The sequence below is a fragment of the Bos indicus genome, chromosome 10 (assembly GCF_029378745.1).
Source record: "Bos indicus isolate NIAB-ARS_2022 breed Sahiwal x Tharparkar chromosome 10, NIAB-ARS_B.indTharparkar_mat_pri_1.0, whole genome shotgun sequence".
NCBI lineage: Eukaryota > Metazoa > Chordata > Mammalia > Artiodactyla > Bovidae > Bos > Bos indicus.
This window is the reverse complement of record NC_091769.1, coordinates 46601535-46619710: the sequence shown is the minus strand read 5'-3', so window position 1 is coordinate 46619710 and position 18176 is coordinate 46601535. Positions and strand designations below refer to the sequence as shown.

The 18176-nt window shown below is 42.6% G+C and overlaps 1 protein-coding gene across 1 annotated transcript in view; it reads left to right on the top strand.

Moving 5' to 3' along the window:
* Positions 1-18176, top strand: part of RAB8B (RAB8B, member RAS oncogene family) — a 70126-nt gene that overhangs the window by 39453 nt on the left and 12497 nt on the right. The window contains exons 2-3 of the mRNA XM_019968719.2: positions 6313-6373; positions 9892-9952. Of these exons, the coding sequence (XP_019824278.2) occupies positions 6313-6373; positions 9892-9952 (122 nt within the window). The remainder of the gene's footprint in view (positions 1-6312; positions 6374-9891; positions 9953-18176) is intronic.

Sequence of the window (18176 nt, the reverse complement as noted above, 5' to 3'; positions counted from 1 at the left end):
GGTAGGCTGCGTGCAGGCTGGTGGCTCATGGATTGCTCATGAGGTGGGATGACTCAGGACTGTCATTTTGAACATGATTTATTATATGCTGCCAAAAAATGATGCTTTCTAAAAGGCTATTGAAATACAGAGGGCTTTTTGACCCTAAATGTAATCTCTCCAGAAGCCATGTTTTTTGAGATTGTGTAGTTCCTTTAAAGGGAAAAAAAAAAAGTTGCTCTCTTACTGCCAAGATGAGTTTTGGTTCTTGCTGCTGGCAGTAATGACCACTTCCTCCTCTGCAGTCTGTACTCCTCTGGGGCCAGAGCATAAGCCAGGTCTTTGGAGCTGTGGACTTGGGGACTCTCCTAGCAGTGAAGATCATGGTTTAGCCCAGAGAGGTTGTGGCAGCTACTTGGGCTGCTCATTGTCCTTATTTTCCTTCATGTTTTCTTTCTTATTCGTGGCTGAACAGTAGGAGAAATTATCTTCAGAGGAGTACTATAGTTATCATGAAATTTAATAGCATTCGCACCAGGGTAGTAGTGATAGCTGTTAAGATTTATCTGTTTCATGTAGCTATGAATATTAAATTTTATTAAATAAACTTGCATTATTCTAACAGATACTAGGACTGATTCAACAGCTTTCCCTTCTCTCCTATTTTTAGCAGCCCTGGAGATCAGGGGCAGTGACCCAGCTCCAGGGATGGGCCTGGATTCATCTAAATTTAGGGCTGGGCTTAGATTAATCCAATCTTGGTAACTGCCCATGGCAGTAATTAGTTCAGGAGCTTAGCCTTGAAGCTCAGGCCCCCAGAACAGGCCATCCCCATGGTTATAAATCCAGAAATGAGCCATGAAAGAAGGGTCGCTGGAGGCTGTGGGGAAACATTTCTCACTTTTAAGAGAGAGGCACAGGAAGATCACCTCTTTTCTTTCCAGTTTTGCTGTTGTAGTCAGGAACTGCTGTCGGTCAAAGGATGAAATTGCTTCTCCCAAGAGGACAGAGCCAGAGGAGGTGCAGAGAAATGAACCGGAACTACTGGACTGAGCCGTCTCTGAACCCCCACTCGCCACTGGGCTTATCATATGAGTCAACAAATTACCTGAAGCTAGTTTGACTTGGGGTTTCTGTTATTTGCAACAGAAAGCATCCTCATTGATATAATTATATTATTATTCTTATGACTGGCTATTCTTTTAATCCTGGAGTAGCCTCAGGAAGTTGCCTTTCCTTTAAAGCAACTGTTAATACACTATATATTCTACTGATACTGTCAAAGCTAATGGTAATGTAGAGATCTTCATTTTCTTAGTGTCATAATTTCTCAGCATCCATATTATTGTCACTAGAGTGTGCTAACAAAACTTGAAACTTCTGAGATTTTCTTAGCTCTCTCCACACTTAGAACCTTTACTTAATTATGTGTGTATGTGCGCTACGTCGCTTCAGTCACGTCTGACTCTTTGTGACCCTATGGACTGTAGCCCACCAGGCTCCTCTGTCCATGGGATTCTCCAGGCAGGAGTACCAGAGTGGGTTTCCATGCCCTCCTCCAGGGGATCTTCCTGACCCAGGGATCGAACCTGTGTCTCTTAATGTCTCCTGCATTGACAGGCAGATTCTTTACCACTAATGCCCCTTGGGAAGTCCTACCTAATTATGTAGAGGTGTTTAACTTTTCACTTAGCATCTGTGGTCTACATGTTTCTGTGTGTATCCTGGTTGGCAAAGAGAGGGTGGAGCCCTTACTTGATGTGAGAACAATTCCAAGTAGTTTATTAAACCCAGTAACACAGTACTGAGCTGCTGTGTAAAGGCCAGGCCTGGAGGTAGGGATGAACATGGGCTGAGTGGAGACCGGAGGAGGGAAGGAGGGACAGGACCACCGGGTAGAGTGGCATCTTCAGAGAAGGCTGCCGAGTGCGGTGGCCATGCACCTGCCGAGGGGAGGAGGTGCGGGGCCCAGCGAGAGGAACAGAGGTTGAAGTTGGAGAGAGGCCTCGAGGGTGGCAGTGCTTCCGGTGGGAAAGGCTGGATTGCCAGGCCCAGGAAGTTGGGTCCATGGCTTCTTGAATGGGGAGGTGACATTTCTACAGGGCTTGTTGAAAGCTTTTCTCTCAGTGGCATGCAGGGGAATTAGACCAGGGAGAGATGTTGGCATGGTGCCCTGGGAAGCTATTACCATAATCCATGAAGGAGGTGACAAGAGCTGCCAGATAATAGCATCTGAGTGTGGAATATCTTACATCTGTGTGGAATTTCAGAGTTCCTACAGCATTATCAAATACATTATCTAGTTTCTCTAATGAGATCCTCTCTGCCGTTTTTTATGGATGGGAACCTGGAGGTTCAGAGCAGGTAAGCAACCTCCTAAAAGTTGATGACAGAACCCAACCTACAATCTAGGTCTTTTGACTTCAGGGCCAGTACTTTTCAATTGTAATACACACCGATATTTCCCATTTCTATGAAGTTCAAATTGTGATAATTTGATTGTGCTCTAAAGCAGAGGTCCCCAACCTCCAAGATGTAATGCCTGATCTGAGGAATAAAGAGCATGATAAATTAATGCACTTGAATCATCTCGAAACCATCCCCCACCCGCCTACCCCCATTCTGTGGAAAAACTGTCTTCCATGAAACTGATCCCTGGTGCCAAAAAGACTGGGGACCACTACTCTGCACTGTTTGTCTGTCAACTGGCTCCTGACAGCAGCATCAGCCAAAGCTAAATACCAGTTCACAACTCTTATAAAACATGAAAACTTGTGAAAAGTAAACAGTTGGTTAAGTATCACAGACAATAGTAGAACCTCCTCAAATAACAGAAAGGTAATCCTTCTAACAAATACAGGAAACAAAAGCCGAGGTCAGTAGAACGCTTTCTCAATGTTTCACATAAATGGAGAGTAACTGAGATTTAAGGGAGCCTCAGAATGGTTTTGTTAAATGAAGGCAAAAAAGTTGCCCATGACTTCCAACTACAGGTAACAACAGCCTTGAAAGCAAAGGAGTTACATCTTAATAAAATAGAATAAAGGAAAGCATTCACTTGGTAGGCATTTTGATAGACATCATCCTTTTAAAATGTGAACAAACTATTTAAGATGGAATGTTGGATGACTTTAGTCTTCCAGTTAAGTAGGTTGTTTTCCGGAGTTACAGTAGGTATTTTGAAAGTCAAGAATTTTTCTTCTTCTTTTTTTTTTTTTACTGTGATTAGAAAAAACAACACATAAAGTATAAGTTAACCATCTTAACCCTTTTTTCAGTGAGCAGTTCAGCAGTATTATCTATTTACATTGTTGTGAAACAGATCTTTTTCATCTTGCAAATCTGAAACTTAATGCCAATGAAACAACTCTCCTTTTCCCCCCCTGCTCCCTTCAGCCTTTTATAACCACCATTCTATTTTTTGTTTCTATAAATTTGAAAAATTATGAATTAAAAAAAAAATGTTAGTATCAAGAAACATTTATTGATTGCCTACCAGGTGCTGGGCATTGTTCTTGATGCTAGGGCCAAAAAGAGATGCAGGCTAGAGAGAATCCCTAGAGGGTCTTTGTTACACTGGATTTGGAGAGATATAAAAAGATAAATCACAAAAATCAGTGTGTGTTAAGTCTTAAATGAATGATAATCACAGTGAATTCTGTGTGATGCTAACAAGAACGTGCTGTGTTGCTCAGTTTTACTTGAGTGACTGCAGACCCTGCAGTACCGAGGTAACTTAGAGGAGGGAATGTGGGTCAGATAACCTGGGGATGTTGGGTATGAGAGTGTATTTGTTAATATAACCTGGTTATTAGTGAGGGGACAGAATGAGAAGCTGTTCTGCTAGATTAACTTGGGTGTGATTGCCACCTATTTCAAGATTCACAAGCATACCTAGAAAGGTTCCCTGGGGGAAAGTGGCCACATAGAGAAGAATGGGCAAATCCACTTGGTTTATGCCTTTGCCTTATGTGAAGCTAGAGCTGGCAAGCAGCCTTTTTGGGTGTTCTCAGTGCTAATATGCAGAAATAATGTAGTAATGTAGCCCTTGAAGACTTTTCTACCTCTAAATAGCTGCATTTGATGTTTAAGTCACTTTAGAGCAGCAGTCCCCAACCTTTTCGGTATAAGGACCAATTCTGTGGGAGAATTTTTCCACAGACCAGGGGTAGGGGAGATAGTTTCTGGATGATTCACATGCATTTACATTTATTGTGCACTGTAATCTAATGCTGCCACTGATCTGACAGTAGGTACTGGTCTATGGCCTGGAGGTTGGGGACCCTTGCTTTCAGAGAATGCATAGTTGACATATTTTCTTGAAATGTCTTGGAAACCTCTTTAAGGGGTTCTATAGAGAATGTAAGGGCTTCCCTGGTAGCTCACCTGGGAAAGAATCTGCCTGTAATGCAGGAGACCTCGGTTCGATTCCTGGGTTGGGAAGATCCCCTGGAGAAGGGATGGGCTACCCACTCCAGTACTCATGGACTTCCCTGGTGGCTCAGTCGGTAAAGAAACCTCCTGCAATGTGGGAGACCTGGGTTTGATCCCTGGGTTGGGAAGATCCCCTGGAGGAAGACATGGCAACCCACTCCAGTATTCTTGCCTGGAGAATACCCATGCACCGAGGAGCCTGGCGGGCTGCAGTCCATGGGGTTGAGGGTCAGAGGGGACTGAGCAACTAAGCACAGCACAGCACAGCATAGAGTATGTGAAGGAGTAGAAACGTCTGAAACAAAAGCTGAGTGGCCAGATGATGAGGATTTAGTAAATTGCAACTGAGTTGTGTTCACTCATTGGTCCCTTCAGAAAGAGCAGCAGCCTGTTCTTGATAAATCATAGGGGATGCTGATATTTGTCAGGGACTTTGTGGTTCTTTGTATTTGAAATTGCTGAGTAGATTTTGAGCTACTGTAGTGAGGGGATAGGGATTCCCTGATAGTTCGGTTGGTAAAGAATCTGCCTGCAGTACAGGAGACCCCAGTTCAATCCCTAGGGAAATCTGCTGGAGAAGGAAGGGATAGGCCACCCACTCCAGTATTCTTGGGCTTCCCTTGTGACTCAGCTGGTAAAGAATCCACCTGCAATGTGGGAGACCTGGGTTTGATCACTGGGTTGGGAAGATCCCCCGGAGAAGGGAAAGGCTACCCACTCTGGTATTCTGGCCTGGGGGATTCCATGGACTGTATAGTCCATGGGGTCACAAAGAGTTGGACACAACTGAGCAACTTTCACTTTCAGTGGGGGGATAAATAGGTGAGGAAAGAGTTAAGTGTTTGAATGTTGGAATGGCAAATGACTGTCACAATGCTACCTGTCAGGCCTGTTGATACCTTATTAACCTTGGCTTCCAGGTCAGAATCACCTGGGGAACATTTAAAATTACCAGTGTGGGGACTTCCCTAGTGGTCCAGTGGATAAGACTGCTCTCCCAATGCAGGGGGTCCAGGTTCGATTCCTGGTCAGGGAACTAGATCCCATGTTGCATACCACAACTAAGATCCAGCACAGCCAAAATAAATAAATATTAAAATAAAAATAAACATGGGTGTACCTGTGGCTGATTCTTGTTGATGTATGACAGAAAACCACAAAATTCTGTAAAGCAATTGTCCTTCAGTTAAAAAATTTTAAATAAAAAATAAAACTACTAGTGTGCAGATCCCACCCTTGAACAGTTAAGTCAGAATCTCAAAATTTGGGGAAAAGAGCAGGTCTAACCATTATTTTTATTAAGTTCTTCAGGTAATTCTAAAGTGCGGCCAGGTCTAAAAGCCCCTTTCGCTATTTACATTTATTAACGTGTATGTAAAATACTTGCTAACTGTATAAAATAAATCTACAGACTTTCCTGTTTCTGCCTTCAGATAGATGGTTTTTGTTTTGTTCATTCTTCTTTAGCCAGTTGCAGATTCTAAAGAAATAAATGGAAGGAGGTGGAAGAAAACAGAAAGAGGTCTCATGGCCTTCTTTGAGAAGGGGCATGAGGGGTGGGTAGGAAGCTTTGTTTATTGCATTTCAGGAAGTAGAAAATATGGCATGGTCTCAATCTATCTTAAATTACATAACTTTGAGGGATGTGATCCATTTGTGTCAAAATAAAGAGGCATATAATACTTTGCATTTAACATGTGTGGGAATTCTTTGCAGAGTAATTAGCATTCCTTTCTTTAGCCTGTATTCAGGGGACACATACCGTTCACACCCTCTCTGTGTTCACATTTTCCAGTGCGTTGGAGAGCTTTTTTTCAATAGAAATCTTTGTCCTTTTCCCAATAAGACTTGAATTATATTTGAAGACATTGAGCATGTCTTTCTTTCTTTTTCTGGCAGGCATTGATTTTAAAATCAGAACGATAGAACTAGATGGAAAGAAAATTAAGCTTCAGATATGGTAAGTAAAAAATATATATATATATATATATATATATATATAGCATTTCTACTTTAGTCAGGTACTAAAGCAGGAATGAGAAGGTGAATTGTGGTAAATTAGAGGTATCCTTGGGTAGCTAAAACATCTTTTCTTTATCAGAACCAAGGGGGAATGGGTAAGTATTCGAAGATGTCTCCACCAAGAGTGGGATAGTGAGGATGGTATCACTAACGCTCACTGCCAGGAGAGATCTGAGAACTCATTCTTCCAAAATGCTAATTTTAGAGGGGAGGAAACTAAATTCTAGAGTATGTCAGTTACTTTTTCCCTGCGGTTGTTGTAGCTGTGAAATTAGATGGGGCAAAGGAGTCAAGTGGTAAGAACCCCAAACAAAGTGCCAATCTGGAGTCAGCCTGTATACTAAGAACTTGGAGCTCTTTGCTTCTCTTCTCAGGGCCTTCTTGTCCTCATTTGTAAATTGGTTTGTCAGACTGATGACATCTGAGTTCCCTTCCAGCTCTGATATTTCCTCATTTATTTGCCTATTTCTTCTCCTTCAGTTTAAAATGGGGAACCCTGCACTGGAGAATAAGGGAGGAAAAAGGCAGGCCTCTGATCTCTCATGTAATATGCGAGGCAAAGGTCTCCTTATGATCAGTCAACTCCAACTGGTTTAATTCCTGAAAAATCTGTCAAACTACAGTGAATAAATATGGTTCCTCCAGATTGCCTGGTTGAATATTTCTGGGTTGAACTCACACTCTTTGATTTTTTTTTGAACCTCCTATAAGCTGATCTAAGTTCTTTCAGTGTGAGGCCTTCCATGGAGCCACATAGGTTTGCAGCCTTAAGGAAGGGTTTTGATGGTGTTTACTGACCTGATGTGTGACGACGACAGCAGGAAACGAAGCTTAGATGTTGAGAACATCATAGACTCAGAAGGAAGCAGGCCAAAATAGTCAAGTAATACGTATACGCCAGCTTTTTCCTTGGGCTGTTTTTCTTCTTTGAATTTCAGAACCAGGATAGAACTAGAACATTATATTGAAATCCACCACTTTTCTTTTACAGGAAACTGGGACATAGAGTGGTTAAGTCCATCTGAGGGCGTGTGTCTGGGTTAGTGATAGAACTGGGACAACTACCCCAGTACCCCAGAACCTTGCGTCAGCTTCATGTATTAACCCCAGATAGAGGTTCCCAGTATATTTCATTGTAAGACATTTTGAAGGTTACCACATGCTGCTCTTTTCATCTGTTGCTATTTAATAAGAAGTCAAATATTTTAAAGGTTAAAAAAATTATTTTAAGGGAAAAGCAAAGAGAATGTCTGACTCTGTGCAGTACAGCAGGGTTCCCCAACCCCCAGGCCAGGGACCACTACCATGCCTAGTTAGGAACCAGGCCACACAGCAGGTGGCGAGGGTCGGGCAAGAGAGTGAAGCTTCATCTGTATTCACAGCCACTCCCCATCGCTCACATTACTGCCTGAGCTCTGCCTTCTGTCAGATCAGTGGCAGCATTAGATTCTTATAGGAATGCAAACTTATGTGAGGCACAAACCTTGTGAACTGCACATGCAAGGATCTAGGTTGTGGCACTCCTAATGAGACTCTAATGCCTGATGGTCTGATTCAATATTATGGCAGGTTGTCTAATTATTTTGTTATGTATCACAATGCAATAATAATAGAAATAAAGTGCACAAGAAATGCAGTGTGCTCGAGTCATCCTGAAACTGTTCTCCCTGAACCAGTCCGTGGAAAAACTGTCTTCCATGAAACTGGTCCCTGGTGCCAAAAAGGCTGGGAACCACTGCTGTATAGTCTTGATCAGAACAATAAGGAACATTTCTAGGAGCCTGTGGGTGATCAGCTAATTAGAGCTCCATGGCACTATTTATCAGCACTCTTGGCAGCAAAATAGTCTACATTCAGTCTTCATGACCTGCATTCAGGATGGTAGGGTTTCTTCTCCATCCTCACTGCAAAGCTGGTTCTAAATCAGGTAGCATATTAGAATCAAAATATACTTAGTCTGCTCAAAGGTGCTTTGCTTCTGTTTTCTCCATTTGTTTGCTGGGTACCAAATAAGTGCCTGTGTTACCTAATCCTGATCAAGGAGAAGATAGCAGGATAAGATAATGGTGGTGTGAGACCCGGCCCTGCACCAAACAGCCAAGGCCTTGGATACTTGATTCTCACTCAAGTGTGTGAGCTGTTTGGGCTTCCCGGGTGGTGCTAGTGGTAAGGAACCCACCTGCCAGTGCAGGAGACCTAGAGACACAGGTTTGATCCCTGAGTTGGGAAGATCCCCTGGAGGAGGGCATGGCAATCCACTCCACTATTCTTACCTAGAGAATCCCATGGACAGAGGAGCCTGGCGGGCTATAGTCCATGGGGTCGCAAAGTGTTGGACACGACTGAATCGACTCAGCACTCAGATGAGCTGTTTAGTGGCAGAGCTGGGCCCACAGCCCACCTGAGCCTGTCTCCTCTTCTGGAGAACATGGATGATGGCAAAACTACCGCATTGGGCTGTGGTGGGCATCATTTGCACACCATCTGAAAGTATTTTGTAAGGTATACATAAATGGTAAGGTATTTATTAACATTTTAAATTACCATATTTTCCTTGGGCCTTCATCGCGCTTAAATTTGATATGCACATATTAGAGTTTTAGTGTATTTCCACAAATGCATCCTTTTTAGAAGCAATCAAATTAAACAATTTAGTTTTGTCTTAGTAACACAGGGAGTGAAATTAGTTCTGGCAGGAAGTGGAAAATTTAGGAATATTGATTTTTCCCAGATACCAAGGAAATTTGACTTCCTTTATAAGAATTGCTTTGGTAAATGTAATTTGAAATGTCAACATTTTTCAGAATGTATTTTAATGGTATGTCATTAGCCAAAAAAGTAAGAATAAAATGCAAGTTTATATAACTTGGAGGTGTTGTTCATATTTTGAATTCTTGGTCAACAATTGCATGTTGAACTCCAGGGTCTCATTTAATCATGGGCTCTAGAGCTGAAAAAGTTCTTGAGGAGATCCATTTTAGCATGCTCTACTGAGCAGAATTTGCACAGTAGTAAGTCCAGCCTGACTGCTTGCTTTGTATAGAAATCAGACTTTCCATCAAAAGAGCAAAATGCCCTAATGATTAGGCATTTATAGAAAGGAATTGAACTGCCTCTAGGAGTCCAAGAATTTACAACTATTCTCTATTCTCTTTCTCTTCTGGTTGACGAACACAGTGTGCCTGTTCGGGCTGTGCGTTTTCTTGTCGCTGCTTTTGTTATCAGAGTCCAAGTTTTTCACCCAAGTCATTGTGAGCTCCTGACAGGCGCCCGTGGCCACGGCCGCCTCCAGTTCACAGACGCACAACAGGCTCTCTTTGTGTCTTGCCCCCTTTTCCCTGAAACCACTGCACTTGTGAGCAGACCGCAATTACATCTTCCTGCAGCTCAGAGTCTCTCGTCAGCGATGTTGTTGATGATTTTTCTAACTACTCTTTCCTTTGTTTCAAATCTTAGGGACACAGCGGGTCAGGAAAGATTTCGAACCATCACGACAGCCTACTATAGAGGAGCCATGGTGAGTGTGTTTTAGGGTTTTGTGGAAGTAAAACATGCATATTCATTTGTCAGGTTTGTAGGATTCAAGCTGGAGTCTAGTACATTGAAGAAAATAGATTTTCTGATGTGAAAACAAGGCATTTAAAGGGTGTTTTTATACTGCATTTAGTAGCTGTGTCCTCAACCATTGGTCTTCATAATATTACTCATGTATTTGGAGATGGGTTAGAACTCCACGCATTCTGAGTGATCATATATTTTTGTGCTTTGTCCTTTTATTAATGCCTTTGCCAAATCTGAACAAACCGCAAGCTCTGTGACCAAGTATTCATTTCTTGCACCTTCTCCCCCATTCAGCCCTGCCACCACCATGCTTTGTCTCTCACCAGATCTACAACATCCACTCCTATTGGCTCCTCTTTCTGGAGTCTCCTCCACCAGTCTTCTGCCAGCGGGCCAGGAACTAGCCGAAAGATGTGTGACTATCTGAGGCTTAGCATCTGGTGAATCTTTGACTACCAAGTCCTTCCTTGCTACATACTTGCCTTATCCCTGTTATCATAATTTCGTCACTTGGCTATTTTCCATCCTAAGATGCTTCATCTACACAACCCATTGTATTGTTGGCTCATGGTGGATTCTTTGTGGTGCTGCGAGTACAATGGTGAATAAGGCAGTGTAGAAACTGAGCTCTACTGAACCAAACCTAGAACGCCAGACCCAGAGTAGGGCTTTATCTCTGGCTTTTAGGCCTAAGTCACGTATAACTTTGGAGAAGGAAATGGCAACCCACTCCAGTGTTCTTGCCTGGAGAATCCCAGGGACGGGGGAGCCTGGTGGGCTGCTGTCTATGGGGTTGCACAGAGTCGGACACGACTGAAGCGACTTAGCAGCAGCAGCAGCAGCACGTATAACTTAGAGCTTTAAATTATGATGAAATCCCGTATGCTCGGAGAGAAGACTGCACAGTCGAGATCAGGTAGACCAACCTGGTAGACTCTGGGGTGCCAGCTGCCGTCATACCTAGCTTGTTGTGTAAAAGACTTGGTGCTGAGAGTGTCTGGAGGTGCTGGAGCTGTAGGGGTGATGGCTGTCCCTTTGCTGCAGGCAGTTGTGATTTGAACCCACAGGTCCCTCTGTTGTCATGCTGCTCCCCCCGCCTCCTTCACTGCCACTTACCCTCCATTATTTGAGTGCCAGTAATAACCCCCACAGAGGTTGGGAATTCCTTTTGGGAATTCCTTTTTAAAGCTCTCCTGCCTGGGAACTATATACAACTAAGCATTACATATATATATATGTTCTCCATCCTATAATACTTTAAGGTTTTAAAAGTCATTATTTTAAGAAGGGCGGTTGTCAACTACTCTCTATTTTGCTTAGATTAGAATCCAAGGGAAGGGACTTACCTTGTGTGAAGAAGTTTGTTTGTTGTTTATTTTCCCCCAGAAAGGATTTTTAAGGGTAAATAAGAACATCTTAACAGGGATGATTTAGAATAGTTCATAGGTAATTTTGATTAGAGGCATCTTTTAAACACAGTTTTTTATTTTGGGGGAGTAATGTATCGATACCACTTACAAGCTTGTTTTCACTAGACAGTGGGCAAGAACACTTAGAGTGTGAAGCAAGTGTTTGCCTTGGATGTGTAGCTCTAGCTTATGGTACAAAGCAAGAGGTCATTGAAATATGTTCTTTGAGATTTGAAGATGGCCTGTCTTTTTCATTTATCTACTGCCTAGCCATTTTCACATTATAGCAAGTAATTACATATCATTGCTATTCTAAAATATATCATCCTTTCCATTTTGACGGTAGGGATTTTTTGTCTCTCTTGCTTTGCTATGATGCCAGGGCCTTATACATAGTAGATGTTCAATAAATACTTGCCAAAGGAGTGAATCAGTGAAAAATTTCAGACCTAGAAACAGTCTTAGACACATCCTCAGGAAACCCTGCTCTACTTGAGTCTTGGATCCTGCATGTCATCCATTTCAGTGGGATGTGGGGTCATCATGTTCTCATTTCCACAGTTGGTGGTTCTGGCAGGTTTAGTTGGGTTGGCTCAGGTGCACAGCATAGTGGCAAGCACACTGCTGTCTGCCACCGTGACGGAGTCCTTGGACCTGTTTCATACTGTTCAGCAACACGTGTAGGCATAGCAGTAACCCTGATGGACAGTCAGGCTCTGAGGAGAAGAGGGACCATATTCAACATTTCTCAGTACTGTCTGGCTGTTGTTGTTAAAGGTCTGTATACTAAATATATAAAATTTTTAACTGGTGTACCTGAATTTGTATTTCCAACTGATTCATAGTATCAATTAGCCTAAAAACATAGGAAGTAGTCAAAGGGTTTTTGCTACTGAAACCAGATATAAATTAGTAATAGCTGCCAATCATTGAGTCCAAGCTGTGTTTTAGGTTCTAGGTAAGTTAGTTCAGTTCAGTTGAGTCGCTCAGTCGTGTCTGACTATTTGTGACTCCATGGACTGCAGCACACCAGACTTCCCTGTCTATCACCAGCTCTTGGAGCTTACTCAAACTGATGTCCATCGAGTCAGTGATGCCATCCAACTGTCTCATCCTCTGTCGTCCCCTTCTCCTCCCACCTTCAACCTTTCCCAGATCAGGGTCTTCTCCAATGAGTCAGTTCTTTGCATCAGGTGGCCAAACTATTGGAGTTTCAGCTTTAGCATTGGTCCTATTCAAGTGAATATTCAAGACTGATTTTCTTTAGGATGGACTGCTTGGATCTCCTTGCAGTCCAAGGGACTCTCAGGAGTCTTCTCCAACACCACAGTTCAGAAGCATCAGTTCTTCAGGGCTCAGCTTTCTTTATAGTCCAACTTTCGAATCCATACACAGCTACTGAAAAAACCATAGCTTTGACTAGATGGACCTTTGTTGACAAAATAATGTCTCTGCTTCTTAATATGCTGTCTAGCTTGGTCATAGCTTTTCTTACAAGGAGCAAGCGTCTTTTAATTTCATGGCTGCAGTCACCATCTGTAGTGATTTTGGAGGCCCCTAAAATAGTCTGTCACTGTTTCCACTGTTTCACCATCTATTTGCCATGATGAGGCCAGATGCCATGATCTTAGTTTTCTGAACATTAAGCTTTAAGCCAACTTGTCTGTTATTCCATGTCCAGTTCTAACTGTTGCTTCTTGACCTGCATACAGATTTGTCAGGAGGCAGGTCAGGTGGTCCGTTATTCCCATCTCTTTAAGAATTGTCCACAGTTTGTTGTGATCCACACAGTTAGAGGCTTTGGTGTAGTCAATAGAGTAGAAGTAGATGTTTTTCTGGGACTCCCTTGCTTTTTCTATGATGCAACGGACGTTGGCAATTTGATCTCTGGTTCCTCTGCCTTTTCTAAATCCAGCTCGAACATATGGAAGTTCATGGATATTCAAACCCCTTATGATTATACGGTGGAAGTGACAAATAGATTCAAGAGATTAGATCTGATAGACTGCCTGAAGAACTATGGACAGAGGTTCTTGACATTGTATAGAAGGCAGTGATCAAGACCATCTCCCAGGAAAAGAAATGCAAAAAGGCAAAATGGTTGTCTAAGGAGGCCTTACAAATAGCTTAGAGAAGAAGAGAAGCTAAAAGCAAAGGAAAAAAGGAAAGATATATCCATTTGAATGCAGAGTTCCAAAGAATAGTAAGGAGAGATAAGAAAGCCTTCTTCAGCTATCAGTGCAAAGAAATAGAGGAGAACAATAGAATGGGAAAGACCAGAGATCTCTTTAAGAAAATTAGAAATACCAAGGGAACACTTCATGCAAAGATGGGCTCAATAAAGGATAGAAATGGTACGGACCTAACAAAAGCAGAAGATATTAAAAAGAGGTAGCAAGAATACTCAGAAAAACTAAACAAAAAAGATCTTCATGACCCAGATAACCACAATGGTGTGGTCACTCACCTAGAGCCAGACATCCTGGAATATGAAGTCAAGTCAAGAATAGGAAGCATCACTACGAGCAAAGCTAGTGGAAGTGATGGAATTCCAGTTGAGCTATTTCAAATCCTAAAAGATGATGCTGTGAAAGTGCTGCACTCAATATGCCAGCAAATTTGAAAAACTCATCAGTGGCCACAGGACTGGAAAAGGTCAGTTTTCATTCCAATCCCAAAAAAAGGCAATGCCAAAGAATGTTCAAACTACCGCACAGTTATACTCATCTCACATGCTAGCAAAGCAGCGCTCAAAATTCTCCAAGCCAGGCTTCAACAGTACGTGAACCATGAACTTCCAGGTTCTAAGTAAAGTACTTTACAAATAATATGTCAGTTGATCCTCAAAAATCCAATCTGGGGACTTCTGGTGGTCCAGTGGTTAAGAATCTGCCTTACAATGCAAGGAACATGGGTTCAACCCCTGGTTGGGGAACTAAGCTCTCACATACCACAGAGCAACTGAACCTACGTGCGGTAACTATTGTGTCTGTGCGTATGCCCCAGAGCCCAGATGCCACAACTGGAGAAGTGTGCATGTCACGACGAAAGGTCCTGCATGCCATAATTAAGACCTGATGCAGCCAAATAAATAAAAATAAATAACACATATCTTTAATGTAAATAAATAAATATTGTGTGTGTGTTTTTTTTTTTAAGGGCAGTGTGGAAAATATTCTGTCCTCACTTCCCAAATGAGTAAATGCAGACTGAGAGGGACAAAGTAATCTCTCCAGCATCTCCCAGGTAGCATGTGGTGAAGCCCAGCCTGAGCGTCTCTGACTCCAGACTCTGTGCCCTTAACCACTACACTGGGTTTACTTCCTGTGCTAACTGCTCCAGGTACTACTTCACAGACAGAAAGCAGTGAAGATCCAGGTTGACTGTATAGCCCAAGAGGTAGTAGAGCTCTGGAAGTATTTTGATTAATTTTAATTGTAGGCAGCCAAGCTGTTTGAATCAGGAATTATTCAGGTTGCATTTTTTTGAGGCATTTAAAAATTGTTGTAAAATATATGTGATATAAAATTTAGCATTTAAATGTATGAAGTGAAGTGAAGTCTCTCAGTCATGTCGGACTCTCTGCGACCCCACGGACTGTAGCCTACCAAGCTCCTCTGTCCACGGGATTTTCCAGGCAATAGTACTGGAGTAGATTGCCATTTCCTTCTCCAGGGGATCTTCCCGACCCAGGGATCGAACCTGGGTCTCCCACATTGTAGACAGACGCTTTACCATCTGAGCCAAAGTGTATAGTTCTCCACTTTGATTTTTTTAAATTAAATTTGCTTATTGTAAAATCTTCTTTACAGTGTAGTCAAAGTTAAACATTTCCTTTTGAGGCTAGGAGGAGGGAGGGTAAAGAAAAATGTTGTTTGCCATTTAAATTTAAAGAATATTTATTTTTCTGCTTGTGAAAAGCTTACATGTAATGTTGTTGTTGTTCATTTGCTAAGTCGTGTCCCACTCTGCATGGACTCCAGCACGCCAAGTTTCTCTGTCTTTCAGAATCTCCTGGAAAGTGAAAGTGAGGTCGTGTCCGACTCTTTGTGACCCTATGGACTGTAGCCCACCAGGCTCCTCCATCCATGGAATTTTCTAGGCAAGAATATTAGAGTGGGTTGCCATTTCCTTCTCCAGGGGATCTTCCCAGCCCAGGGATCGAACCCAGGTCTCCCACATTGCAGGCAGATGCTTTACCATCTGAGCCACCAGGGAATCCCTAGTATCTCCTGGAGTTTGCTCAAATCCGTGTCAGTTGAGTTGGTGATGCTATCTAACCATCTCATCCTCTGCCTCTGTCTTCTCTGTTTGCCTTCAGTCTTTCCCAGCATCAGGGAGTTTTCCACTGAGTCGTCTCTTAGCATCAGGTGGCCAATGTACTGGAGTTTCAGCTTCAGCATCAGTCCTTCCAATGTATACTCAGGGTTGATTTCCTTTAGGATTGACTAATTTGATCTCCTTGCAGTCCAAGGGACTCTGAAGAGTCTTTTCCAACACCACAGTTTGAAAGCATCAATTCTTCGGTTCTTGGCTTTCTTTATGGTCCATCTCTCACATCCGTACATGACTGCTAGAAAAACCATAGCTCTGACTATACAGACGTTTGTTGGCAAAGTGATGTTTCTACTTTTTAATACGCTGTCTAGGTTTGTCATAGCCTTCCTTCCAAGGAGCAAGAGTGCTTTAATTTCATGGCTGCAGTCACTGTCCACAGTGATTTTGGAGCCCAAGAAAATAACATCTGTCACTGCTTCCACTTTTTCCCCTTCTATTTGCCATGAATTGGTGGGACCAGATGCCATGATCTTAGTTTTTTGAATGTTGAGTTTTAAGCCAGCTCTTTTACTTTCCTGTTTCATCCTCATCAAGAGGCTCTTTAGTTCCTCTTCACTTTCTGCCACTAGAGTGGTATCATCTGTGTATTTGAAGTTGTTGATCCTTTTCTTGATTCCGTCTTGTGATTCATCCAGCCCGGCATTTCGCATAATGTATTCTATATATAAGTTAAGTAAACAGGGTGACAATATGCAGCCTTGTTTTAGTGCTTTCCGATTTTGAACCAGTATGTTGTTCCATGTAAGCTTCTAACTGTTGCTTCTTGACCCACTTACAGATTTCTCAGGAGACAGGTAAGGTGATCTCCCATCTCATTAAGAATTTTTTATGGTTCATTGTAATCCACACAGTCAAAGGCTTTAACATAATCAGTGAAGCAGAAGTAGATGTTTTTCTGGAACTCCCTTGGTTTCTCTATGATCCAACGAATGTTGGCAGTTTGATCTCTGGTTCCTCTGCCTTTTCTAAACCCAGCTTGTGCATCTGAAAGTTCTTGGCTCATGTACTTCTGAAGCCTAGCTTGAAAGATTTTGAGCATAATCTTACTAGTGTGTGAAATGAGCGCAATTGTGTGGTCGTTTGAACATTCTTTGGCACTGCCCTTCTTTGGGATTGGAATGAAAACTGATATTTTCCAGTCTTGTGGCCACTGCTGAATTCGAAAGCTTTAAAAATCCCAAGAAACCATCTTAAAACCCCACGTGAGACATAGCTTCTGTTAACATTTTGCTATGTTTCCTGAATTCTTTCATCTACGTGTACATGTGTGTTGTATATGATTTATGTTTATTTATATTTATATTTTATTTTTATTTATAAAGTTGGAAACCAGACCCTGAAAGATTTTGCCTACTATTTAAGGAATTTTAATATAATTAAGAGTACAATGGAGAGATGCTAAAGGATTTTAAGCAATGAGGTGATAACCCTGGTGAAAGCAGGGAGACCTAAGTCACCCAGGTAAAGGCTAATTGATGAAAATGTGAATAAGGCCATGCATGTAGGGTATCGGATTGTGGAAATATTGAGAGTGTTGAGTCCATAGGACTTAGTGACTGACTGGTGGTAGAGGAAATTACTCCAGGGGTCTGCTTGTGCAGGCTGGCAGGGTTGAGTGAGTGAGTAAAAGTCGCTCAGTCATGTCTGACTCTTTGCGACACCATGGACTATACAGTTGGAGAAGGCAATGGCACCCCACTCCAGTACTCTTGCCTGGAAAATCCCATGGATGGAGGAACCTGGTAGGCTGCAGTCCATGGGGTCGCTAAGAGTTGGACACGACTGAGCGACTACTTTCACTTTTCACTTTCATGCATTAGAGAGGGAAATGGCAACCCACTCCAGTGTTCTTGCCTGGAGAATCCCAGGGACAGGGGAGCCTGGTAGGCTGCCGTCTGTGGGGTCTCACAGAGTCGGACACAACTGAAGCGACTTGGCAGCAGCAGCAGGACTATACAGTCCATGGAGTTCTCCAGACCAGAATACTGGAGTGGGTAGCCTTTCCCTTCTCCAGGGGATATCTCAATCCAGGGATTGAATCCAGATCTCCCGCATTGCAGACGGATTCTTCACCAGCTGAGCCACAAGGGGAGCCCTACAGGGTTGTACTGCACTTGAGAGCGGAGGGAGAAAGAGAAGATTTGGAGGGGACAAAGACAACTTTCTGTTTCGCTTAGCTGAGTTTTCGGTAACCAAATGGGCCATCTGGGAGCTGATGTCCAATCAGTGTTCTCCAGGGCACCCTGACCCCTGTCTTTGTCTTCAGCTTTATCTTGTGCCCTTCTCCCATTGGATCCAGGCACTCTTTTTTTGTTTTGTTTTATAATGTTTATTCATTTATTTGAGTGTGCTGGGTCTTAGTTGCAGCACACGGGATCTTCAGTCTTCCTGGCAGTCTCTAGGATCTTTAGTTGGTACATGTGGGATCTGGTT